This window comes from Liolophura sinensis, chromosome 9 (assembly GCF_032854445.1).
Source record: "Liolophura sinensis isolate JHLJ2023 chromosome 9, CUHK_Ljap_v2, whole genome shotgun sequence".
Classification (NCBI taxonomy): domain Eukaryota; kingdom Metazoa; phylum Mollusca; class Polyplacophora; order Chitonida; family Chitonidae; genus Liolophura; species Liolophura sinensis.
The window spans coordinates 3,619,433-3,646,472 of record NC_088303.1 but is presented as its reverse complement, the minus strand read 5'-3'; the positions used below and the strand labels follow the sequence as shown (position 1 = coordinate 3,646,472).

General features: G+C 40.0%; 1 protein-coding gene across 1 annotated transcript; it reads right to left on the bottom strand.

Annotated features, from left to right (window-relative positions):
- Nucleotides 1-547: 547 nt before the first annotated feature.
- LOC135475360 (cyclic AMP-dependent transcription factor ATF-6 alpha-like) lies at nucleotides 548-21,695 on the bottom strand. The gene is made up of 14 exons (XM_064755220.1): nucleotides 21,531-21,695; nucleotides 19,462-19,541; nucleotides 17,334-17,436; nucleotides 13,921-13,994; nucleotides 12,985-13,246; nucleotides 11,664-11,893; nucleotides 11,007-11,084; nucleotides 10,053-10,160; nucleotides 9,429-9,538; nucleotides 8,134-8,403; nucleotides 6,706-6,861; nucleotides 5,954-6,071; nucleotides 2,125-2,212; nucleotides 548-1,473 (listed from the first exon to the last, which is right to left on the bottom strand). Exons 1-14 carry the CDS (start codon nucleotides 21,598-21,600, stop codon nucleotides 1,313-1,315), a joined length of 1,908 nt encoding a protein of 635 aa, XP_064611290.1. The 5' UTR covers nucleotides 21,601-21,695; the 3' UTR covers nucleotides 548-1,312.
- Nucleotides 21,696-27,040: the final 5,345 nt, after the last annotated feature.

Sequence of the window (27,040 nt, the reverse complement as noted above, 5' to 3'; positions counted from 1 at the left end):
AAAAACACACATCGAGAGGCATTTTACATTTTCAAAATATGGTCACTGAATAACATAAGTTAATTGGAATGTCACTTTTCATGATTTCTTGAAATCTGACACATGAAATATATATCCCTATTTGCAATAAGAGAATGACATGCAAAAATGGTCAAACCAAACTGAAGTATAGGATACAAGGGCAAATTCCTTTTACAGCCATATTCCACAAACTTTGTACAAATATCTACATAAAATCCACAATCGCTTACAGCACATCTGCTGTATATATTAGGTGACCTTTTTTTAGCAACCATTGCTGGGTTGCTCCAGATATTCATACTGGCAATGCTTGATTGTAGGAATCCAAACTAAGATACAGTACCAAGAGACAAAATGTCTATTGACAAACAAATTGACAATTAGGGCAAATTTACTGATGTCATTATTAGACAAGCACAATGAGAAATTTGTGTCTTTAATTTGACAAATGGTTTCATTGCAACTTGAATCTTTCATAGAATGAATTAAATGTAACTTACCTCCCCTCCCCCCCTCCCTCCCCCCAACAAATGGATATAAAACAAGCACTGTAAAGCAACAAATAAACTATACAAAGAATGCTACTTTTAAAAAATAGCATTAACTGAAAATATAAATACCAGTAAATGTTAATGGAGTATAATGAAGAATTGTTATTCCCAAACTGAGTGAATCCCTCTACACCATTTTGGTCCACAATACCCAATCACTATCCAAACAGGAGCTACATCCGGGACAGTTAAAGTGACTACCTAGGCAGTATTAAGATGAATGAACAATAGCCAACATGTAACAAAAACCTGAGATCATGACAGGAATGTGACCCTATACAAGATCGAGGTCTGTCGCAGCCACAGCAATGTTGCCTTTGATGCAGCCTTTCAATCACACATAACTGTTGCCTTCAATATACATGTACATGTAACAATGCCATCTTGAACAGTTTCCTTCAACAGAAGAATGTATATCAATACTGACTTCACTAGAGCAACATTTCGTTTGACAGAACTACGTTGCCTTCGATAGAGTACTGTTGCCTTGCTGGGACTAATGTTGTGTTTATATACATAGACTGAAAGACATTTAATGAGGCAAATGTCTAAAAATAACACAAATGAGATACCACAACAGCGGCTTACAATGACACCTTTCCAACATGTATCTGGTAGTCCTTTAACACATACCACAAATACAAATTTTGTGAAGAATCTGTGTATGACATGCTTATTAATGCTTTTACGAGAGCTGCTGCCACCACTGGTTGGGTCTCAGAGACTGAGAAATAAGTGCCCTAGTTATGTCTATGGTAATTTTCAGACTCTGGATTTGACTGGTTCTGATGAGAACTGAACTCTGGGACAGACATTTTCTTGACATGGATCAGTCTTGTGTCAAAAACCTCACAATCTATCTGCATCATTCCCATGCTTCCCTCTGGTGGCTGAAGAGTTTCTGAAAAACACCAACAACAGCTATCCTAGCTTAAAGTATACATTGATGAAGACAGCAGGGACACAAGGTTTAATCTATTTATTTAGTTATTTATTTGATTGGTGTTTTACGCCGTAATCAAGGATATTTCACTTATACGACGCCGACCAACATTATGGTGGGTGGAAACCCGGCAGAACCCGGGGGAAACCCAAGACCAACCGCAGGTTGCTGGCAGACCTTTCCACTTACGGCTGAAGAGAAAGCCAGCATAAGCTGGACTCACACCTACCGCATTGGTGAGACGCTCCTGGGACATTACAATGCTCTAGAGCACTAAACAACTGAGCCACGAAAGCTCCCCTAATCTATTTAAGCATTGTTGCTTAATGCCATACTAAAGCTGGCATGACATGAAACTACTCACCCTTGAGATTTACCACACCTGGCATGACACAAAACTACTTACCACTGAGGTCTTCCAGAGCAGGGGGGCTGTTTCTCAAAGGGGTCGTAACATTACACTGGTCACAAATGCCAAGGCGATATATGCCCTCATGCTGATTAGGCCGACGTAACGTTACAACCCCTTTGAGAAACAGCCCCCTGGCAAGACACAAAAATACTTACCGTTGAGGTCTACCAGAGATGGTATGACACAAAAATACATACCGTTGAGGTTTACCAGAGCTGGCATGACAAGGGACATTTTTGGACGTGTAGATTTATTATAGGCTGTGGCCGGCAGTAAGAAGTAGTCCTGGTGAATAGCAAGGAATGAGTGAGTGAGTGAGTGAAAGTTTTAACGTCGCTTTCAACAATATTTCAGTTTTATTGCGACAATAAAACGTCAAGTAGTCGATCTACTACGGATAATTCATTTACTATTCAGTCAAAAAAGGAAACCAGAAGTGACATAACAAACACAGACGGTAGTTTAAAATCACAGCTTTCCTGCCATACCAACGGTAGAGAGAAAATCAAAAATAGTATCACTTTCTACAGAATTGAAAAGTTCTGAAAGAGAGCTCATGTGATAAAAGGAATCTCGTACAGGAGCAAAGTCGCCACAGTCAAGCAATATGTGCTTGACTGTGAACCGCTGATCACAAGCAAAGCAATGAGGAGCATCTTCTCCTTTCAACAAATACCCATGCGTAGCACGTGTGTGACCGATACGACACCTCCTCAAAATGCAAGAGCGGAGACGATGCCGTGAAAGGGAAGGCGTTGGACCAACAAACTGACGAATATCATGCAGTTTGTTGGTTGTCTGGTCATCCCATTGAGCCTGAAACAAGCGCTTGATATAGGAGCAAATAAGTGAATGCAAGTCCGAATATAGAATGTCAGTTTGGGTAGTAACGGAATGCAAAGCCGCCTTCGCGGTTTCATCTGCAGCAGTATTCCCAGGGATACCCATATACCAGGGCACCCAACAAAAGACAATGATAAAATCTTCATTAAGTCGTTTAAACATCTGCCTGATAGACAGAATGTCTGGATGTACAGGCGAACTAGCTCGAATTGCCTGGAGGCAGGAAAGGGAGTCAGAGCAGATGAGAAATCTGCTACCTCCTAGCTCTGGGATGGACCGAAGTGCGCACAAAATTGCCTTGGCTTCCGCGGTAAATACAGAACAGGAATTTGGAAACCGAGTTGAAATGGTTCTGGGCCCAAGGACAGCAGCAGAAGCCACGCCATCATCATTCTTGGAACCGTCAGTGAATATGCGGTGATAAAATGGATACTTTGAACACATATTACTGAACTCCTGCTGGTATACTAAAGGGTTGGTGGAAGATTTCTTCAGGGAGGAAAGCGAGGTATCAACCTGAGGCTCAGGACATAACCACAGTGGATCTTCCTGGATGCTTATGGGGGTGATAGTATCCAGCCCAAGTCCAGCTGCTTGCACATGTTCCTGGATACGGACACCCAGTGGAGGAACAATGGATGGCTTCTGAGCACATAAGTCTTCAAATTCCGGATGGAAGACACAATCAAAGGCTGGGTTGGATGGATTAGCTCTAAGTTTGGTGATATACTGTAAGGACAGTTTAGTTCTTCGAAGCTCCAGGGGAGGCTCGTTTGCCTCAACATACAGACTCTCCACAGGAGAGGTACGGAAAGCACCTAAGCACAACGGTAGGGCCTGGTGATGTACAGTATTGAGTTTCTTCAACTGGGAGCGTGACGCACCTCCATAAACACTGCAGGCATAGTCTAGCTTAGAACGAATCAGTGCTCGATAGAGCTGAAGTAGGGTTTCATGATCCCCTCCCCATCGAGCACTAGAGACAACCTTCAAAATATCAAGCGCCTTTAGGCATCTGGCTCTAAGATAATTAATGTGAGATTTAAATGTAAGGTGCTTATCGAAGATCACCCCGAGGAATTTTGCCTCCGACACAACCTTGATGGGGGACCCATCTAAAAATACCTTGGGGTCTTCATGGGGGAAGTGCTTCCGACAAAAGTGTACACAGTTAGTCTTCGACTTGGAGAACTTAAATCCGTTCTCCAGTGCCCAGGCATGGATTTTGTTAAGGCAAATCTGCAGCTGTCTCTCAATAGTGTGCATACCTTTGCCTCGACAAGAGATACCAAGATCGTCCAGAAAAAGGGACGCATTCATACTAGGAGATAAAACTCTGGCAAGGCTATTAATCTTAATGCTAAAGAGAGTAACTGATAAAATGCTGCCTTGAGGAACCCCCTGATCTTGTTCAAAGTAGTCAGATAGGGTAGCCCCAACCCGAACTTGGAAGTGACGATGGTCTAAGAATTTACGAATAAAGTCAGGAAGCCGACCTCCAAGTCCAAATCCATGCATATCTTTCATAATGCCATATTTCCAAGTAGTGTCATGTGCCTTTTCCAGATCAAAAAAGACAGATACGACATGGTCACGATTAACGATACCGTTCTTAATAAAGCATTCTAGACGAACAAGGTGATCAACAGTACTGCGATTCTTTCGAAATCCACATTGAATGTTGCTTATCAACTCATTAGTCTCCAAAAACCAAACCAAGCGATCGTTAATCATCCTGAATAGAAAGTAATGAATAATCAAAATACCAAACGGTTGACAGCTGTTTGGCATAGAAAGGAAAATTTGTCCTTAATTTTTGAGAGTGATGAGTTTACAGCTCTTTTGTCTGAAGTACTTGTTATGTTGCTTCCGGTTGACCCCTGATCAATGCAGATTCACACCTGGACAAGTCTTTTAATTTAAGCAAAATGGGTTGTGTAAGCAACAAAATACTGTTGCTGCTTTGGCTTACCATGTTGCTTTATTATACAAGAAGACGGTGACACAGGGCAACAGGACAGTGACGCCGGGCATCAGAACAGGGCAGTGACACAGGGCAACATGAGAGTGACACATGACAACAGGGCAGAGACACAAGGCATTGGAACAGGACAGTGGCACAGGGCATCAGAACAGGACAGTGACACAGGGCATCAGAACAGGACAGTGACACAGGACAACAGGGCAGTGACACAAGGCATCTGAACAGGACAGTGACACAGGACAACAGGGCAGTGACAAAAGGCATCAGAACAGGACAGTGACACAGGGCAACATGATAGTGGCATAGGACAACAGGACATTGACACAGGGCAACCTGACAGCGGCATAGGACAACAGGGCAGTGACATAGGGCAAACATGACAGTGACACAGGACAACATTACAGTGACACATGATAACAGGGCAGTGACACAAAGCACTGGCATATGGCAGTCGCATAGGGCAACAAGTCAGTGACACAAGGCAACCTAACAGTGACACAGGGCAACCTCACAGTGACACAGGACATAATGACAGTGAAATAGGGCAACATGACCGTGGCAGAATACAACCTGACAGTGACATAAGGCAACATGACAGTAGCACGGGACAACCTGACAGTGGCACAGGACAACATGACAATGGTCACATGGCAACCTGACAGTGACATAAGGCAACATGACAGTAGCATAGGACAACATGACAGTGGCACAGGACAACATGTCAATGGTCACAGGGCAACCCGACAGTGACATAAGGCAACATGACAGTAGCATGGGACAACATGGCAGTGGCACAGGACAACATGACAATGGTCACTGGGCAACCTGACAGTGACACAAGGCAACATGACAGAAGCGCGGGACAACATGACAATGGTCACAGGGCAACCTGACAGTGACATTAGGCAACATGACATTAGCACGGGACAACATGGCAGTGACATAAGGCAACATGACAGTAGCACGAGACAACATGGCAGTGGCACGGGACAACATGGCAGTGGCACAGGACAACCTGACAGTAGCACGGGACAACATGGCAGTGACATAAGGCAGCATGACAGTAGCACGGGACAACATGGCAGTGACATAAGGCAACATGACAGTAGCACGGGACAACATGGCAGTGGCACAGGACAACATGACAATGGTCACAGGGCAACCTGACAGTGACATAAGGCAACATGACACCAACTTACCGAGCTGAAGGACAGAACATAGAAAGTGTCATTCCTCTGATGGATGGCAGAGAGAAAATCTCGCCTCAGATCCTCGGTGTGAAACACCTTCAGTTCATGGCCGATGCTGCTCTTCTTACTAAGGACAAGAGATCAAATGCATACTGTTAAGAATAAATGTTACAGAATTTGAAGCCACACCTTATGCTGATGCCTGACAGATTTCACATCATCCTCCTCTTACAAAATAGCTCTTTCAGACATTATTTTCTCTGATTAAATTGAACTTTTTCAAGGCTATATAAAATCTTCATTACATTAAATTTATCTACATGTATCCATTTGACTGTGTTTTACACACTTTTTCAAAACAGCACTTAGAGGAAACTACACCTCACAAGGTATTTGAGGGACTTTTCACACAACATGACTGTAGCTATACATGTATGTAGGGCTCCACACATTTCACTACTACTTTTCATCACATTTTTTATAAAAGAAATTTTTTTTTTCGATATCTACACTGAAATAAATTTGATCAGAACCATATGCAAACACTATAAATACACATCCATAATTCCTTTTCTGAATGAAGCGGGAAGTTGTCCAACCTAATGAATACATAGGACTCGGGCCTCAGCCCTGTTGTCTTCTCTTCATGCCTGTTTTGGCTATGGCCATCTGTGAGCAAACTTTATGGTAGTAACATAGTACTTATGTGTTACAGGGTAACAGTGATTGGTCAGAATTTATGTCAAAAACCAGTATCTCACCTGTACTGCTGAGTTGGGTATTCCCCCTTGATTGCGGCCTTGACCTTTCTCAGCGGTAGGTGCTTTTTGCGAGCAGCACGTCCCTTCTTGTGATGGTTTGCTCTCTTCTGCTCTTGTTCATGTCGCCACATCCAGCCAGCTAACTTCTCAGCCAGTCTGTAGGGTGTACGTGGGTACCATAATATCATCATCACGACTGACAATCTGCTGTTTGTATTCCTAGGCTTTGTTAAGTTCTCAGTATTACATCTAAAGTACATGACATCACCTGTCCCCCCTGTATTAAAGTTTCACATATAACCTGATACTGGGTTCTAATGGTCTCTTGTGAGGTCTGTTAGGAAGGTAGTATGAGGTTCAGGAGCATTATTATGGTATTGCCTATGAAAGCTTTTTTTTTTTTTTGGTGGGGGGGGGGGGGGGGGGAGGGACGAAATTTTATGTTATTTATTTAGAGTACATGTTGTAGGTAGGTACAATTCACCCAGCAGATAACGCTTATGAGCAATTCATATCCCCAACTAAACATCTAAAGGATAGATTAAGGTGGTTGTTGAACCTGATGATGTGTCACAAAAAGTTCCCAAATAAAATAGGTGTCATCTGTGCCTCTAGAACGTGGTGAGACAGGTGATCCGAACATTAATGTCAACAAAGGTTGTCTGACATTTTTTACAAGTCACATGAGACAACAGAACTGTTCTTACCTTTAACGCAATTAGAGTTCCAACTCAAACTCCTCTATTGGAAAACATTTAAAGCAGTTAATGCACACAAACCAACAACCGATCAGAATCAGGAAAATAAATGAATCTGCATAACTTAGCATGGATTGGCTGCTTTTCAAACCACAGAGCTGTGGCTAGTGCAGAATGGAGTCAGCCATGATCTCTATGGTACATGTACAGTGTGATGTCACGCACCTACTTGAATCTGTAATGCTGTAGTAGGTAGTACAGTCTGCGTGTGATTTTGGGCAGACAGGAGTAAGCCGTGACTGGCAGGTGACCTTCTGCCTTTGTGGTACATGTAGAGTGTGATGTCACTCACCTACTAGACTCTGTGGTGCTGTAGTAGGTAGTACAGTCTATGTGTGACTTAGGCAGACAGAAGTTAGCCATGACTGGCAGGTGACACTCTGTCTTTATGGTACATGTACAGTGTGATGTCACTCACCTACTAGACTCTATGGTATTGTAGTAGGTAGTACAGTCTGGGTGTGACTTGGGCAGACACGAGTAAGCCGTGACTGGCAGGTGACACTCTGTCTTTATGGTACATGTACAGTGTGATGTCACGCACCTACTAGACACTATGGTATTGTAGTAGGTATTACAGTCTGGGTGTGACTTGGGCAGACAGAAGTTAGCCATGACTGAGAGGTGACACTCTGTCTTTATGGTACATGTACAGTGTGATGTCACTCACCTACTAGACTCTGTGGTATTGTAGTAGGTATTACAGTCTGGGTGTGACTTGGGCAGACTGGAGTTAGCCATGACTGGCAGGTGGCCCTCTGTCTCTAACAGTCTCTGAATCCTCTTCATCAGGCTGTCCTGAGCTACTTTTTCCTGCCCCCAATAGGCTTCTACCCCAATTGCACCTGCTTTAATCTCTTCTGTGGCCATTAGATGGCGCCCTGTGGGGGCAACTGGCTGAAAAAGCTGGTTTTCCTTTCCTTCACCAGCTAACATAGAGCTACAACATAAAAGCATGAATTATCTCAAGCATGTGTGTTGACCACATTAGGTCATTCATTTACAGCTTAAAATGACATGAAATTTCACCCTAAAATTTGTTACTAACTGAATTTGGGAGAGAAACAGATATACTATTTTTGTTTTTTGACACATTTTGTCCCTATTTTTTTTTTTTAGAGAGTGGCCTATATTGAGCTATCTATAAAATCATTAATACTCACTTCTAAACTTGCCTTTAGTCAGTGACACATAACAACACAAGCTCTACAGATTGATATGCTGAACATCCACATTATTACAATGAAAATGCAATTAGAATACTTTTTTGTCTAATTCATAATGTTTAACTCCATAAGCTTGGTTTTTCAACACCAAGAACTCATTGCCTCGGGTGACATCAATTGATTATTCAAAAGCAAGTTGCATGCTGGACAATGGGAGTGGAGAGTAATTTGTTTTACAATGGCTGCACTAACAAGCCGTTATACTGCCCTGAGATCATATACTACATTGGATAAAATAAAATTCATTTATTAAGGTTATATCATATTAAACCGTGTAAACAATTTCAGATATAGCAGTGTCAGTAACAGCATCTACTGTAATGTCAATGGCAGCTTAGGTAACCGATGTCGCCCTCCGTCAAAATATGTTGAACTCTGCCCAATATCCTGCGTGCCACTGGTTTTTGAATAATTTTGACGTCACACAAGGCAATATGTTCTTGCTGTTGAAACTGAGCTTATGGACTTTAACCTTATCAATTAGAAAAAGTGACCTAACTTCATTTTCATCGTAAGAACATGGACTTTCAGCATGTGTCACTAACTAAAGGCAATTTTGGTAATGAGTATGAGTGATTTTACAGATGGCTGAACATGGGCGACTTGCTACAAGAAATAGACTATAACACTGGATGTGACCTGAATGGGACGAGTTTAACGGTGTGCTGTGTGTCACAGATATCATGTTGTAAAACTCCAGCTCACAACAACAGCCCGAGAACAAACGCTAGAAGTGTACCTCCATGGAGCAAGGTTAAGGGTGAGCATTACGACAAGTGCCAGCAGGCAGGTGCGGGTTTTAGGGGGTACAGACGTGGGCTCCACAAGGCCTGTCTTCAGTCTCTGGTTCTGTGCGAGAAAGATCAAACAACAGCTCAGTGAAAAACCAATCACAATGATAGTGGCACTACTGGCAGATAAGCAATATTTACTGAAACGTATACAAAATGCAGTGTCAAATGCAAAATGGACTTTGGATGCCATGATATAACAAGTGAAAATGAAAGCTATTTACTATGGAAAGTAAACAGATTTTAATCAGTTAACAAACCACAGAAAATATTTTGTTCTGATTTTATTGCATGCATTAAAAAAAAATTACCAAATTCTATTCTTTGTACTTTAAATGTGTAGCAGTCAGTATTTCCTGTCACAAACATTATGACAAACACACCAATAATTACAGTCATTAAATTTTCAACCGGGGAGCAAAACGATGCAAGCAGATGGAAGAAAATTCCATGGAGTACAAATGACTGCAAATGAACTGATGGCCTGTTTCCAAATTCAACCATCTTGAATACATGTCTGTCCTGCAATGCTTGTCTTCAGCTTTACACTATTGACAGTACCACAATCTCACCTCTATTTGTAACACTCCCAGTTGTCTTTTCAGCGAATCGTTCTCCTGTCTCAGCTTCATATTCTCCACATTAAATGCCTTTATCTTGTCTTCCAGCGTATACAAGTACTGTCAAAAACAGAAAACAGACAAAGTTCAATCTCATTACAACGTTTACATATAACAAATTGTCACAATAATACTAGCCTACATTATATCATGTTTAGCGTATACAACTGTAACTTACTTAGTCATGTTTATCAAGCTAAATGACTGTTCTTCTTATACATGTACCTCCTGCACATTGCTATGTCTAAGGCATATATATACATGAAATGTCTGAATAAAAACCCCCACAAATGTCAAGAGGCCGTATTTCATCAGTTACATGACCACTTGCCAGATATCACACTGTAGTTACTGGTCTGGTTTTACTCTCTATCTTTTCCTGCTTGACCCCTCCAAGTGTCAAATGTAATGTGTTAAGTCAATTACGTACGTTCCACTAATGTTTTTATATGCAATCAATGTTCTTGTCAAGTAAACACCCACCATACCACATACATGTAGGCTAACATGTATACACCTGATTTAAAACCGCTAGCAAAGCTTGAAACTGCCGTTGAAAAGAATTTAGACAATTGACAAGATGTCATTATATTTTTTCTCATACCTGTTGTCAATTTCAGAAATTCGAGCCATATGGCATATACATATATACAAGAGACTAATAATATACAGTACATGTAAAACCCACACATTTCTGAATGTTGAATTTGTGAACATACAACATAATTACCAAGGCAGACAGTGTCATAGTTATTACAATTTTTCTTCAATTATAACTCAAACTAATGTAAGCGGCTGGATACATTGTATTCCACTGGTCTACACGTTACTGCAGCAAGCAACACTAATTCATCTATAAATTATTATCAAATTATTGACAAGTTATTTTGAAACATCAGAACTTACCTCTTTCTTCTTCTTGCGAGATAAACTAGCAGATTCTCTGTTTTTAATCATTCGCTGCTGTCTTTTAAGCACTTTGTTCTGAAGTTGATATAAGAAAGTCCGTCAAGAAAAAAGGCATCTAACATTGCATTGTACCATACATGCATACCAAACAAAATAGCTTTTGTATATCATAATAAAATCACTAAAATTTGAATAGCAAGTAAGACAAAAGTTTGAAATAAGGCAACACATGGGATTAAGATGACAGCCATTACTATTAACTAAAACTGCAGGTAGTTAATTAAAACTGGAATGATTTTTACTGCAATATATAAATACTCATAACTGAAATGTACTGGCCTGTAACTGCTGAAGAGTTAACTCTTTCTTTTCCTGGATTCCTCAACCTTTTTGTGAAAGATCAACTTTAGGTGTGATTTATGTACCTGTTTGATATGATTTTTGGAGGAACAACTACACTGGTTGGGTTGGCCAATTTCACTGCTTCACAAAAGGATAATCTTATACACTGACTAATGCCCTCATATTATGCTGGAATAAACATTTCACAAAAATGTGATACGGTCAAGGATTACAGCAAACAACATTTGGCCATTTCTACTCACAATATAAAGTTATTAATGGCCAATGCACACTGGAGAAGAGCTCACTTACTGATCCATTACTAGTATCCAACTGTAGATGAGTGGAGGCGGGGTACTTGTGACCTGAGTTTAGTCGGATAGTATTATGGGATACAGGAGATGTGGTAGCAGAGACACTTCCTGGGGTGGGGGATGTTGGTGAGGCTGCTGTGTCAGGATCAGACCCAGGTAAACGGAGCAGTCCCTGGGATGTCAGACGGTTGAATTCCTCAGGCGTTAACACTAACGGTTTGCAGGCATCTGGAAAATCAAGGTAATTGATCTATTATCTCATCTGATCAAGTTTCTTGGATATTAAAACGTACATGTACCTGCACGGAGACATCCCAGCAAGAGCCTATAATTTCCATGGGATCAATCCCTAAGTGCACGTTTTCATACCGTACAGTGTACATGCCTTGAGAGTCAAGCAACATGAGTAGTACAGTACTTATCTGGGAAGGATTGAAAGCTCCACAGCAAAATATTTCACTAATACAACGGCAGTCAGGCTTATGTGTAGAAGAAACTGAGAAGAGTTTGATACAGAAAGCACTTAGCCAGGTATTAAACTAAAGGGTAAAAGTAAAGGGCCAAAGCAGCAGAAGCCATGAGAGTCACCTGTTATTAGGCTGAAGTACAAGTGATACTGTAGCCAAACAAACTTAATGACTTAAAGAAAGGACCGGACTAACAGGAGCCTGGAGAGCCACACGCCGTTAGGTTGTAGTGCAAGTGATACTGGAGCAAAACAAATCTAATGACTTAAAGCCAGGGCCAGACTAGCAGGAGCTTTGCGAGTTACGTGCCATTAGGCTGTAGCAGGAATGACACTGAGGCCAAATAAACATAATGACTTAAAGAAAGGGCTGGACTAACAGGAGCCTGGAGAACCACACGTCGTTAGGCTGTAGTGCAAGTGACACGGGAGCCAAACACACCTAATGACTTAAAGCCAGGGCCAGACTAGCAGGAGCTTTGCGAGTTACGGGCCATTAGGCTGTACCAGGAATGACACTGAGGCCAAACAAACTTAATGACTTAAAGAAAGGGCTGAACTAACAGGAGCCTGGAGAACCACACGCCATTAGGCTATAGTGCAAGTGACACGGGAGCCAAACACACCTAATGACTTAAAGCCAGGGCCAGACTAACAGGAGCTTTGCGAGTTACGGGCCATTAGGCTGTAGCAGGAATGACACTGATTGGTATTTAACTCAAGAACATTTCATTTATATGACGTCAGTCAACATTATAGCGAGAGGAAACAGGCTAAAGTCTGGGGGAAACCGATGACTATCTGTCAGCTGTCCAAATGACGTAAAGCTAGGGCCAAACCAACATGAACTTACTGGACGCAGCTGGCAAAGAGTTTTGCGTGCCATCAACTGGTTTGGGTTTGATCTTTATTTTTGAGTTCAGAATGGAATGGATCGACTGGGGTTGGCATGGCGATGGATGCTCGATCTTAATCTGAGGGGTCAACACAAATGTTGGTGAATTGAAGACATAAGATTGGTTTTCACAGGCTGACTGTTGACCCTTGACATCTGTTTTCAGATTCAAACCAGTACACATGCTCACATCTTGGGAAAAATCGTAACTCTCTGTTGTCTGAAAAAACAAAAGAAAAGCCTTAGATGAAAGACTTATATGACCATTTTTTGCCACCTGTCCCATAAGTAGTACTTCCAAGTTTTTTAGGATATAAATTACTTTTTGCTACATTTATTTATTTCGTTGGTGTTCTATGCCCTACTGAAGAAGATTTCACTTAGGCCTATACGACAGCATTCAGCATTGTGCTGGGTGGACTTTGCTATACAGTTGCTGTGCATGTGTAGTGCTGGGTGGACTTTTTGCTATACAGTTGCTGTGCATGTGGTGTAGTGCTGGGTGGACTTTTTGCTATACAGTTGCTGTGCATGTGGTGTAGTGCTGGGTGGACTTTTTGCTATACAGTTGCTGTGCATGCGTCAGGCTGGGTGGACTTTTTGTTATTCAGTTGCTGTGCATGCGTCGGGCTGGGTGGACTTTTTGCTATACAGTTGCTGTGCATGCGTCGGGCTGGGTGGACTTTTTGCTATTCAGTTGATGTGCATGTGCAGTGCTGGGTGGACTTTTGTTATGCTGTTGATTTGTGTGCACATGTACATACTGTAATTTGTTAAGATAAGACTTTAAAAATCACACTAATATAACAATTACGAGTTAAATACACCACTGAATGACAGAGTGAGAAATTTCCAGTGCACCCAAAAGTAGAATTTTGAAGGGAGGTAACTCACCAAAGAATCTGGCAGCGATAGATCAGATCCTGAGGATGGAACTGGGGACATCGGCTCGCTTTTCACACATACACCTGTGACAACAACAACATATATATATGAACATATATGTATGCATGTAGGATTTGTGCTGCTAGATTACACAGTGAAACTTGTAAAAATGAGGCTCTCACTACATAAGCTGCTTTATATCACTTTATATCAATTAATATCAACTCCTGTGGAAACCGACGCTGCGCTGTGCATTGTCTTTGCACCACATGTCCATGAAGTCAGGCCCTTCCTGCTGATATTAATCCAGCCAATAAAGTCAGACAATATTCCCAAGCAATGGATTAGAGCTGCTGACCTGGATAGTATTTCTGCAAATAACGGTCTGCTTACTATAATATCTTTTAAGAACTATATAATAATGAAATTCAAAGGGCAAGACACCACCTGGCTAAAACATATTTCAATAAAACGCAGGATAGTCAAGCTTTCCAGAAAGCATCATACTTTATTTTAAAGAGGTTTTAATGAATCAAGGCAGCCATCTTGAGAATTTTATCCAATCAAACACGCTGCTATCAGATTGCCCGGCCTAAGCTGTGACATAGCCTTTACCCATTGACTCCATGAAATGGCATATGATAACAGAGAACTAATGCATAAGACATCATTTTGAGGCCGTTTACAACGAATTAGTAACAAATAGCTGAATAGCCACTGCAGACGTAATCTCAGTTGATTTACAAGCGCTGTAATATTCAGCGATGGTATCAGAAATTATGTCAGACAGCAGCATAGCGTCTTGGCCCAAACAGCATTCTTCTCCCCAGTAGACCATAGCCCTACTTAGTCATGCTCTTCAAATTATACAAATATAATTTTGCCGTTTTTGTTAGAGTTTAGTCAGCACGCAGTTCTGAAATAACAAATATCAGAGTCAGAGAAAAAGGTCTGTGGAAATGAGAAGACGGTATCTCATCAGACAATGCTTAAAATTAATTAAATTTTATGATACCCTTTGTTTCTCTCTGCATTTAATAGAACTGAAGAATTTAGATTTTGTCCTTTGTCTTTCTCACATACAAGGGATGTTTTTTCCGTTTTCTTTTATAAAATACAGTAAAATTCTTCAAACGCCGTGTTTAAGCCAAGGTGCTTTCTCTGACGTCTGCAATAACTAGGTCAACACTGCTTTCTTGGAAGCCCGGCTACAAAATTGAAGCATAAAATCTAGTGACAGTCGAAGGTCTAGATCGGTCTCAGTGGTGCTTGGATTTATTTTCATTTGTGTCAGAATTGAGCATAAATCCAGTTGTACAACAATCCTATTGTAATTTTGTTAACATTTAAAAGGGGTCAAAATTACCGGTATCTGCACAACCACTCCGGAGGGTACAGGCTGAACCAGGAATACCCCGGCCGTGCATCTGCAGACTACTAGTAGACTGTATAAACGATATAATAGGCCTACTGTACGCACAGTTCAAGCAGTGAAAGAAATATCCTTCCAATATGTCCAACTTCCGAGAAAGCTATTTATCACTTGGTCCTTTACCATCGAAGTCCACAACTTTAATCTGCCCTTGGCTATTGCTTAGACTTTTATATGGGACATAACGTCAACGTTTGAGAGCTAGAGTAAATGTCACGTCACCTTGGTGTCAACAAGGGACATACGCTGAAGCTGTGACAAGACAAAGTTTCATTAAACTTTTACTGGGTTGAAAAAAAATCTAAAAAAAATATTGAATGCCAGTTTAAGATACTTTAAAAGGTAGTCTTTCAGTGGACAATAACATTAACCAGGTGCTGTCTTTCACTTTAAACAATTCTCTGTGGACAACCACTATTCAGGATCCATACTCTTGTGATGGTGACAGAACAAATGGGTTGTGATGGTGACAGAACAAATGGGTGTAAAATAAGGTGCTTCTCAGCAGTCAACCATTGAGAGAGTTTTTGGTTAAATCAAAAATGTAAACCATTGATTGTTATGAAAAGTTGAAACACGTAGAAATATGTGTTTATGTTAAATAAAGGTAGGGGCCTCCGTGGCTCAGTTGGTTAGCCCGCTAGCACAGCGTAATGACCCAGGAGTCTCTCACCAATGCGGTCGCTGTGAGTTCAAGTCTAGCGCATGCTGGCTTCCTCTCCGGCCGTACGTGGGAAGGTCAGGCAGCAACTTGCGGATGGTCGTGGGTTTCCCCCGGGCTCTGCCCGGTTTCCTCCCACCATAATGCTGGCCGCCGTTGTATAAGTGAAATATTCTTGAGTACGGCGTAAAGCACCAATCAAATAAATAAATAAAGGTATACTGGCTGCTTTCTATACATGATATATATATATATATATATATATATATATATATATATATACATGACCAACTCAAAACCAACAGTTTTTAATGATCACAGGTTTCTGTTACTGTATTTAACTGAAACCGGCACAGAAATACTGCTGCATGTGGTAGTTTTACAGAAATTTTGAGGGGCAAATTCATATATTTATTTATTTCTTTGATTGCCTTTTTATGCCATACCCAAGAATATTTCACTTATAAGATGGCGGCTGGCATTATGGAGGGAGAATACCGATCAGAGCCCAGGGGAAACTCACAATCATCCGCCGGTTTCTGCCACTTATGCTGGGCGAGGCAACCAGCATGAACTGGACTTGAAGTCACAGCGACCGTATTGGTGAGAAGCACCTGCTGCGTCATCGTGCCATGCTGTCAACTCCACCATCTGAGCTATCACTGGACCTGTATTCCACCAGCTGAGCTATCACTATAGGGCTATCACTGGACTTGTGTTCCACCATCTGAGCTATCACTGGACTTGTGTTCCACCATCTGAGCTATCACTGGACCTGTATTCCACCATCTGAGCTATCACTGGACTTGTGTTCCACCATCTGAGCTATCACTGGACTTGTGTTCCACCATCTGGCCTATCACTGGACCTGTATTCCACCAAATGAGCTATCACTGTAGGGCTATCACTTGATTTGTGTTCCACTATCTGAGCTATCACTGGACTTGTGTTCCAACGTCTATACTTGTATTATTATCTTAGCTACATGTGTATCACTGTACTCACCATGTATTCCACTGTCTGAGCTATCAATGGACTCACCATGTATTTCACTATCTGAGCTATCAATGGACTCGCCATGTATTCCACTATCTGAGCTATAACTGGACTCACCATGTATTCCACTATCTGAGCTATCAATGGACTTGCCATGTATTTCACTATCTGAGCTATCAATGGACTCGCCATGTGTTCCACTATCTGAGCTATAACTGGACTCACCATGTATACCACTATCTGAGCTATCACTGGACTCACCATGTATTCCACTATCTGAGCTATCACTGGACTCACCATGTATTCCACTATCTGAGCTATCACTGGACTCACCATGTATTCCACTATCTGAGCTATCACTGGACTCCATCCACAGGTCATCTGGTACAGGATCAGGGAGTCCATAGTCTCCCAAGCCATCCTCCTTCAGAGTAAACTGAAACAGAGAATAAAAGCATTGCAAAAAAAAATAATAAATAAATAACTAAGGAATAAAACTTCCTGTTTATCTGAGTCCTATATCACTGAATTCTATGATGAATAACTATATTCTGCCTCAATATACATGTACATATATTTGAACTGCTGAAACATTCAAAGCACCTAACAAATCACAGATGAGTGTGATAATATGTTCAATGGAGATCAACATTCATATGTATATGGACAACTAATATTAAAGCTAAAAATAAATTCAAACTTGCATTTGTAGTTTAGTGTGATGAATAGCAATGTCACTCTGACACTCACTGATGTCCCCCTGTCACTCATTGGTGTCCCCCTGACACTCATCGGGGTCCCCTTGACACTCACTGGTGTCTCCCTGACACTCACTGGTGTCACCGACACTCACTGGTGTCACCTTTACACTCACTGGTGTCATCCTAACCCTCACTGGTCTCACCCTGACTCTCTCTGACATCACCTTGACACTCATTGGTGTCACCTTGACACTCATTGATGTCACCCTAACACTCATTGTGATGATTTTCAAAACTAGTGTATTTATTACTGTGACCATGGACCGTTAGCTGAAAGTCTTCACAATTACGCATACATGTAATGACAATCGTGCTTGCTGTTGATTCTCTCGAGAAATGCACAAATTCGTTTCTGAAGCACCTCTTGAAAGTCTTGCCTATGCCTTTAATGTTTTGTTTGCAGTCATTAATTCAGACATACCTTATATGAAAGCAAGAAGAGGGTTGAGAAAAGACTTTATCAAGAATCTCTGCCCAGATATTTGTCAGGAAAAGGAAAGTTTTCAAGGTAGTGCAATAACAACACATTTGCAAATGCATGTCATAATTCCCTGTTCACATATGATTTGTATGCACCCAAAAGGCAAAATATTAAAGTTTGAGTATGAACAGTGTTTTACCTTCATGACTTTTCCACAATTTTGCATTGAGATTTTACAGGGATCCTTGTAGACTTATAGGCCCACTCAGCCAAAACAGGGATAGAATTAAGGTCTCCCTCTTGCATTTACAAATCTCTTGTAGACTTGTCTTGAGTAATTAATCTATATGAAAATGAGCCTATTAAACAAAGACCATGTAGACTAGGTCTATACATTGACAGTATCAACGAATGAAAAACAATTAATACTGTGACCACAGTATTACAGTATAAATTTCATTTTCGTGCACTCTTAAAGTGCCAGTAAATGAAGCCAGACTGGCACCCAACATAGGCAACCTACCAATGTCTTCCTGCTACACCAATGTGGATTATAGCACAACTCTAGCCAGGCGGATTATTTGCTATGCAATTGCTTTTTGATTATTTGTACATATAGCAAAATTACTATACCACTGGAATACTAATCAGGAAGAGAGAAAGCCTGAAAGAGTTTATGAGATGGATAGCCCACGTTAAGAGCGTCGCTGTTGACTTGTAGGTGTAAGAATCAATCAGGGTGAAATAGACGTTGTCGGGCACAGGTCATTCATAAGTTTTTCATTATGATTAAGCTTTATAAATTATTGATTAGATTAAAACTGAATTGCTGTAAAATTACTTCTAACGCAAACCACATTTATTCGTTTAGTACCTATTTCGAGGTTAACTGCTTCATCAGCATTTTAGTTTCTAACTTAGCTTGGGTATGGACTTTTTCTTCTCGCGAAAGTGTAGACTGTTTATCTTTTGAGTTTACTAACTTACGCAGGAATATGCATTTGTTCGCATTTGCAGGAAAATGTGGCGACTGCCCACACCCCCATCAACTCCCCAACCCTCCTTTTCTCCCCAACACTCCTAGTCAGCATACAAATATCGTGTGTACAAATGCAATAGCTCAGACGATAGGTTTAAGTCTGAATCACAGTCATTCCCAGAATACGAGTGGTTAGCATAAGATTTATATGAGACCGTCCCACAGAAAAGCACACAAAACGAGAGAAACACTTCAGACCAAGGGATTCTCACATAGAGTCAAATATTAATATATACATACCTTTAAATCTTCAGGAAGTTGAGAGAGAAGATCTGATGACAGGCCATCGCCTAGGCCCAGAATGTCATCAAACCCTTGGGCTGAGAACAAAAAATACACAGCTTCAGATACTCAATCAGCACTGAACTATAAAAATATCATGTTACACCACATTGGTAATCATTTACTTGTACATTAATTTTTACTGACAACATCACACGGCCTAATCCAGGGGATATTTGATCCTGACAAAGGGGTTTGGGGGTGAGAAGTCTGCAATCACAAATGATAAGATTTTCTTACTTTTGTATTTTTATACATATGTGAAGATGGTGAACTAATGAATAAAAAGGATACCCAAACTATTCACACTGATCAACCTATGTATGACCACAATAATAATTTTATACACAGAATAACTTGAACCAAAATTGGAAGGACTACACAGTATTTCATGCATAGACTCATTCATTTAGCACTACATGTTAATAGTTCAAGTACAGGTATCATGCAATGACAGTGAAGCACTTTCCAGTTAACACTTTCATGATGGAATAAATGTTACAGACAACACAGCCCACTGTCTTCAGAACAGATTAATTTTCCCAAAAATTTCCCTCACAACTGTAAACGCTGTATAACGCACCTTGCCATCAGCAACATCATACATGTTTCAATATCCCAACACTTTTCACAGCTCCAATGATTATTTAGAAACAAATATTATTTTATTTATTATTCAGCACTTTATGGTGAACCAAAAATGAAAAAAATAACTTAGTTCACGATGCCAACAACATAAGCAATATTGGACTCGCCCTTGGAAAAGCTCAACAGGAAAAGATCCTTTCACATATCAGAAAAGGATAAATTATGGTGAAGTAGGACAATCAGAAGAAGCAAACATTTACATCGAACCACATTTCATGTAACTGAGACAATATTTTTTTATTTAATTTGTAAACATGTACTTTATTGTCTAAAGTTGGTCATATTATTGAAATATTACCTTTGCTGCAGATTCTGCAAAAGAAAACTCCTCCTCTGATAATCATATCTTAGCTATTTATATACATTTAGTTCTTTTTTTTATTTATTTGATTGGTATTTTACGCCGTATTCACAAATATTTCACTCCTATGACGGCAGCCAGCATAATGGTAGGAGGGAAATCCACCACCATCCGCAGGTTGTTGACAGACCTTCCCACGAACAGCCAGAGAGGAATATTTATACACATGTATGTCATTAATCATGCTTGGAGTGGGTGACAGGGTCATGGCTGGATGTCAAAGACAAGGTGACAAGGTGTGGGTAACTTCAATCCTATCCTTCAATAGAGACCTTGGTGGTAATAGGGCCTCAACAGTCAAATTTTGGTCGAGAATCATCTGTCTTTACATGTAGTGTGTGATCAGGATCCTAGTCTTAATGATTTTAAATGGAGCGACTTCTGACTAGAACTGCAACATGTCATCAAGCTTACTACAACATCTAGTAAGGCTGTAGTCCGAAAATTCAGATTATTAGGATCCAGATGCAGATTTGGGTTCATCAAAATAAAGGTTTGAAACAGTGGCGGTTCGCCATGATGGTTATTATCTTGCCTTGGTTATTTGGCTTTACCCCGGTACAAAATTTATCTCCCATGAGATGAGTTCTGGTATCTGTAGCAAGGCTTTCCTTTCCCAAACACAATCTGTCTAACTTTATAGCAAATGGATTTATGTTTTTTTTAAAATAAATTTAGACAATTTCCTTGAATAAGATTTATGTATATGTATGTGGGGTGATTGATGCTGCACTAGGGTCTTTTGGACGATATTCTGGGCACATGCTGGTGTTGTTGTTGTTGTTGTTGTTGAGATGTAGGTGGTTTTCGAAAAGGAATAATGTTACATTGTGCATCACCATGACGATATGAATCTGTGTCAAGTCAAAACTATAAAACACTGACGGAGTCATATACAAGTATACCTACATCAGAGTACTTTACTGTCTTCGCCGTCTAGGTTTTTCAGTTTTCATATTACTTTATATTGGGGAGGCGGGGAGGGGGGAGGTTACGCGGATGTATCGGCTATTCTTACCCCAGTCTTCGCTTGTCAGTAGGTTGTTTGCAAGAAACTTTGAATCAGCATCGACAAGGTCTACAGCCATCTTCAACTAACACACATCACCTACGAATTCGTATGTCTATATAGGCATTTCTGAAAATTTCGAACGTGTGATGTGTAAACGCCTGAAATTGGATGGCGTTGTTGTTGTTGTAACTATCCCAAAATGCATTGCCAGCGGAAGTTCACGTTTACTTAAAACTAGTCCCGTACCCTGCCTGTTTGTTGTAAATTATAACAGGCAGGCTGAGCGCGCGAGAAATACAAATCATACCATACAGGTAAGCAGACAAATGTTGTATACAATCAAAATACAAATAAGTTATCGCACTACGGTAGTTCTAATAAAAACAAAATTATATTTCTTTACTTATCTGACTGAGGTTTTGCGGTTTATTTTAATCAATCACCCCACATACATATACATAAATCTTATTCAAGGAAATTGTTTAAATTAAAAAAAAAATAAAAACATAAATCTATTTGCTATAAAGTTAGAGAGATTGTGTTCGGGAAAGGAAAGCCTCGCTACAGATACAACCAGAACTCATCTCCAGGGAGAGTATTTAAAAACAACAATCAACAATTTGCCGGGACAGGTAATTTCTGAATTCTGCTGTTTTTTATCTATCTACTTATTTATTTATTTGATTGGTGTTTTACGCAGTTCTCAAAAATATTTCACTTACGAGACGGCTTCCAGCATTATGGTGTGAGGAAGCCAGGTAGAGTTACAGGGACTCTTACACATTACAAGGACTGTATTCCGTAATTTTGTAACAGCCCTTGTTAATACGGTGCCGCCACCATACCACGATACAGTGCCGCCAATTATCCGGACGTAGTCCGTCATTTGGTGCCTGACTCATATTTCCCAAGGACAAGGAGGAAGGTTTTACTTGCCTATCCAACTCCAGTAGGCCTACATCTGACATGACAGCGTATTTCCGGTTTCTCTGATTTCATTTTTGGTCATTAATTGGCAGTATATACACGGAGGTCCATATGTTTGGTTATATGACGGCAAACCGTCGGCATGCGTGGGCAAAATTTAGATGTACGCCGGATGTTACTGGGTTATCTGAGTGTGTCATTAAACTGCAATAAAATAAATATAACTCGAGCATGCATGCGAACTCCTTGGTAAATTGCTATAGGGAAGACTCGGTAGATGTATAATTAGCCCTTCCGACCAGCGATGATCCATCCTTTCATGGGTGGAATCGTTTGGGGCTTCATCAGCTTGCCTGCTTCATGTTTAAATGCGGCAAATTGTTTATCATACAGGAAGGGGTAAATCGCGCCTTCATCCATGTGGGTCATTGAAATATTATAATGTCCAAAGTTCTACGCAGCCCCACGAAGTATGTTAAACCGTTTTTAAAAGATTTTGTCTGATGTTTAATAGTGGGGTTTGTGTTAATGTTAGAAATCTCAGACTGTAGATCTGCATTGCACACTGGAAAAATATACAGTTAAGTATATGAATGAAGGAACCCTGGATGTTCGAGTTTGAGTACTTTTGCTTCTCATTCGGACACTGTTTTTGCAAATAGTTTTTAATATGTAATATCAGGAGCTATATCCAGTTTATGTAGCGCAGGTAACCCAATTACAGATACGTCACAATATGCAGCTACGTCATTATATATTTAGCTACCCCTTTCGGCAGGTAAATTCTCTCATGGGTCGACATTTAGATCGCAACTGCATGCCTATAGTTTATATTGTGTGGCCATTTTGATTCTCATATAGGCAGACATACACGTATAAAGGCGTTTTTCAGCCAGAAATCTACAGTCATGACTATATGCAGCCAATACAGTTCAATATGATCATGTGATAGTTAACATGAGCGCTAATTGAAGACGGCTCAGTTAGCCTTTAAGCTATTGTTACTGAAATACGGCCTCCTGTCAGTTTACAATCCCTCCATACAAATACTTAAATACACGAAGTAACAAATTACACCTCGTACCACAACTTAAGGAGAATTAGGTAAAAAAAAGTGTTAAGGGGCAATTTATTAGGCGTCAATAGTTATAGAATTACCACAAAAATTTAACAAGCATTTTACTTCAAAAACCAAACATATTATTGCTCTAACTTAAAAAAGCGAGGCAAGATAACTTAATGCACATCCAATTAATATATTTCAGGTGTTCTGATGCATTCCCGGTGATACGTTTATTAATATTGCGTGGTATTTTCCTGTAACACTTGCTTGCACGCCAGCTTTTAACAGTTTTTCCGACAGTTGAGTTCACACTTTAGTATACAGACGTTTAAATTATTTAAGCATAGTGGTTGCAACATACAGTTTCACCATCATATGAAGGTGACAGTCTTCTAAGTGATGCCTAGCTTCACTGTCACTATAGTGTCTATAAAGATTTACTATCAAGCCACCGTTCATCTAGACCACTTAGGTGGCTTAATTGTACTTGGTACTCTCTAAAAACGACTGTATACGAGCAGTATACTATGTTGTGACAAAATTGCACATCCACACAACTTGTGTATCAGCAGTACGTAAACTGTGTAATTTTTAATGTTCAAAGTACACAAATTATGTACCAGCGATACACATTTTGTGAATGTGTAAATTTGTACACATTCGTTTCTATAGAGTATGGCCTCTCCGAGAGGTCGGGGCAAGGAAACAGGACTAGTTGGCCCGGTTTCAGTACAATGTGACCCATTGGGGTGTCTTCGTCATGACACTTCAGTGGCGGCAGCACTTTAATGGCAGAGAATCCCCCTGTCACGAGTTTACGGACACACCATTAATGATTCGTAGTCATTGGTACTGATGGTAAGTACGACGTAAAACCCAAAGCATACATATATACATACATACACCATGTAGGAATATTTTTTTTAATTTTGTACCTTTTTCGCAGAGGAAATTCGTACATCATACATGTGATGCATAAATATGCACGGTGTGAACAGTGCGGAATGCATTATCGCCATAATGACATTGTGGAAGTGGCCTCATATCAGTATAACTCGATGGCTGTATGTGACTCATCGATAATGGACAGTTGCCACTGACATGTCACCTTGCTTTCTAACACTGCATGACCATGTCGCTGATCGGCCTATAACTCTCACAGATCGTCTTTGGTCTTTTATAGATATATACACCTACATATCTAATTTTATTTAATATCATCATTTTGATACTTATTTCTTTATTTGATTGGTGTTTTACGCCGCACTCAAAAATATTTCACTTATACGACAGCATCCAACGTTATAGTGGCAACAAGCCGGGGAAAATCCACGACCATCAGCAGGTTGATGGGAGACCTTCCCACGTACGGCCGGCGAGGAGCTGGATTTGAACTCATCCCTTCACTCTAAAAACAATGGATAAGCAATGAACATTTTACAAAAATACAAATAAATACAAATATTTGATGAAATGATTGAAATGTCTATTTTGCACTTAACACCAAATTACAGAAGCGCTGAACCAGAAAAACGTGGGTATTTTATTTCAAACTTTTGCAAATGAAATTTCGTCAAGCGGAAAGGGAACATCAGTTGTTAATATTTCTATTATATTTTAATTTTTGCACTTTGCCATGTATTTCAAAATGGCAGTAACCTATGTCCCAAAGTCAAGCAAACTGGTGCGAAAAAATGTATCCTTTTCCTGATACGCCGTTACGATATGAATACATGTGCAATTTCTCAAACTCAATGATCATGTGAATCAGCCTCGGCTAGTAACTTCATGCAACACCACGTAATATTGATTCTCATCTCCCTGTCAGTGTAATGCAGGCCTGTACAGTCACTATAGTTCAATACAAGTGAAGGTTTCGGGGGGCTATCACGCTCTTCTACAAATTACGTCTATTTCATACATGTTTGTCCTGAAAAATATTTGTTCTGAGAATGAGAATTACGTCTATTTTATACATGTTTGTCCTGAAAAATATTTGTTCTGAGAATTGTCAAAGGATGGGGAAGACATTACATTGATTGAACTGAAACTGGGGGAGGTGAAGGGTATGCTGGGGGCTATTTGTACTCCATGGCACTTCATTTGCATTCTTGTCAGCCAAAATCTGGCTAACATATACATAAAACCATGGCTGTTACAGTACACTAGTCTACCATTATTTCCAGCATGGAACTGGGTCCAGTCCTACTGGTGTTTCTTTAATATAGTGGATTTTTTAAAAATAGCTCCTAAGGTACCCATAATTTTCTTTACAACTTTCCAATGGTATATGGAAAATGTACATCACTTATTTCTCCTTGTTTTTACATCATGACATCACTGCCAGATTCTGCAATTCATGCATACTAAAATGTTTAAGTTTTCTGCAACCATAAGCTACAGATTGCATACATATAATAAAGGAAGAACGTAACACAATCACTATCCTGTGTTCTTCTGGTAACATTCAGTTCAGCACCATAACCATTATCAGCTCACCCTTAATTCCCTAACACTGGTCTAAAGGTTAAGTACCTTAGTTTTGTACTGATCTGAAGAGTGCTTTCACATAGTATGGATTACAGAAGCTCTTAGAACCTTAAACACCGTATTTATGATAGTCCAAAATTCAGATTCTGTGACAAAATTTTGAAGATATTGTTTGTCATTACCCAGTCACCAATGAAAGTCTCAGCATCAGAATATACACTTGGTACAAGGTGATTAACACTGGTAGAGGACTATAGGTTTTATGGTTACTCTGAATTGAAATCGAGCACTTGGCTTCGACTTGACGAGTTGCAGGCCAAGTAAGAGTTTTGGGCTGTTTTGTCCATTTCCAACAAAATCACGGCTGTTTCCTTGTGTTGCGAATTTCTCACATATCAGCAGGTATTACGCTGACTGTCTAAACTGGTAATGGATATGTACACATATTGTGAAATCCATCAACCCTCCCACTGGTAGGGCACCTGCCAACCTTCCTAACATAAATACTAAAGCCTCAATCAATATCAACATTCTGTTATCAATACTTTTACACTGTACATGTATGTACACAGCTATAAACGGAGAAACAAAAAAATGATCATGCAGCCAGAAATTAAATCATTCGGACAAGTTAATGTTTTGTCTGTGTAATGAAATATTCTACCCTGCAGTTAGTTGCCTTCCCGAGTGATATCATTTCATGCTGTTTATGTCAACAAACAAAAGAATTTGAGTTTGTTTACTTGTTAAATTTGCTTCCTAATATATATAAAAGTCAACTATCAGAATTTCCTTCAGTGATAAAAGTGTTAATTTGCACAGTTTATAGATATCCCTTTTTTTTTTTTACATTTTTTAATACTTTACACTCAAACGCCATGAGGTTGAAAAAGAAATATTTGTTTCAAGATGTTCCAACCAATCTCAGCAGTATGACATCATAATACACGTACAGTAAAATTTTACATTTCTACGTCACATGATTATAACATGTGGTAGCATGAAATATGCACATTTTGCCACATTTTCTTCAATT

Bases quoted from the DNA above. Each gene is read 5' to 3' on its own strand.
- LOC135475360 (XM_064755220.1), bottom strand. From the start codon at position 21,600: ATGGCTGTAGACCTTGTCGATGCTGATTCAAAGTTTCTTGCAAACAAC. The intron at 11,894-12,984 runs GTAAGTTCATGT...TTGATTTTCCAG, and splicing joins CTCTTTGCCAGCTGCGTCCA to ATGCCTGCAAACCGTTAGTG. The intron at 1,474-2,124 runs GTATGTATTTTT...GGTGTTTTTCAG, and splicing joins AGCTCTGGTAAACCTCAACG to AAACTCTTCAGCCACCAGAG.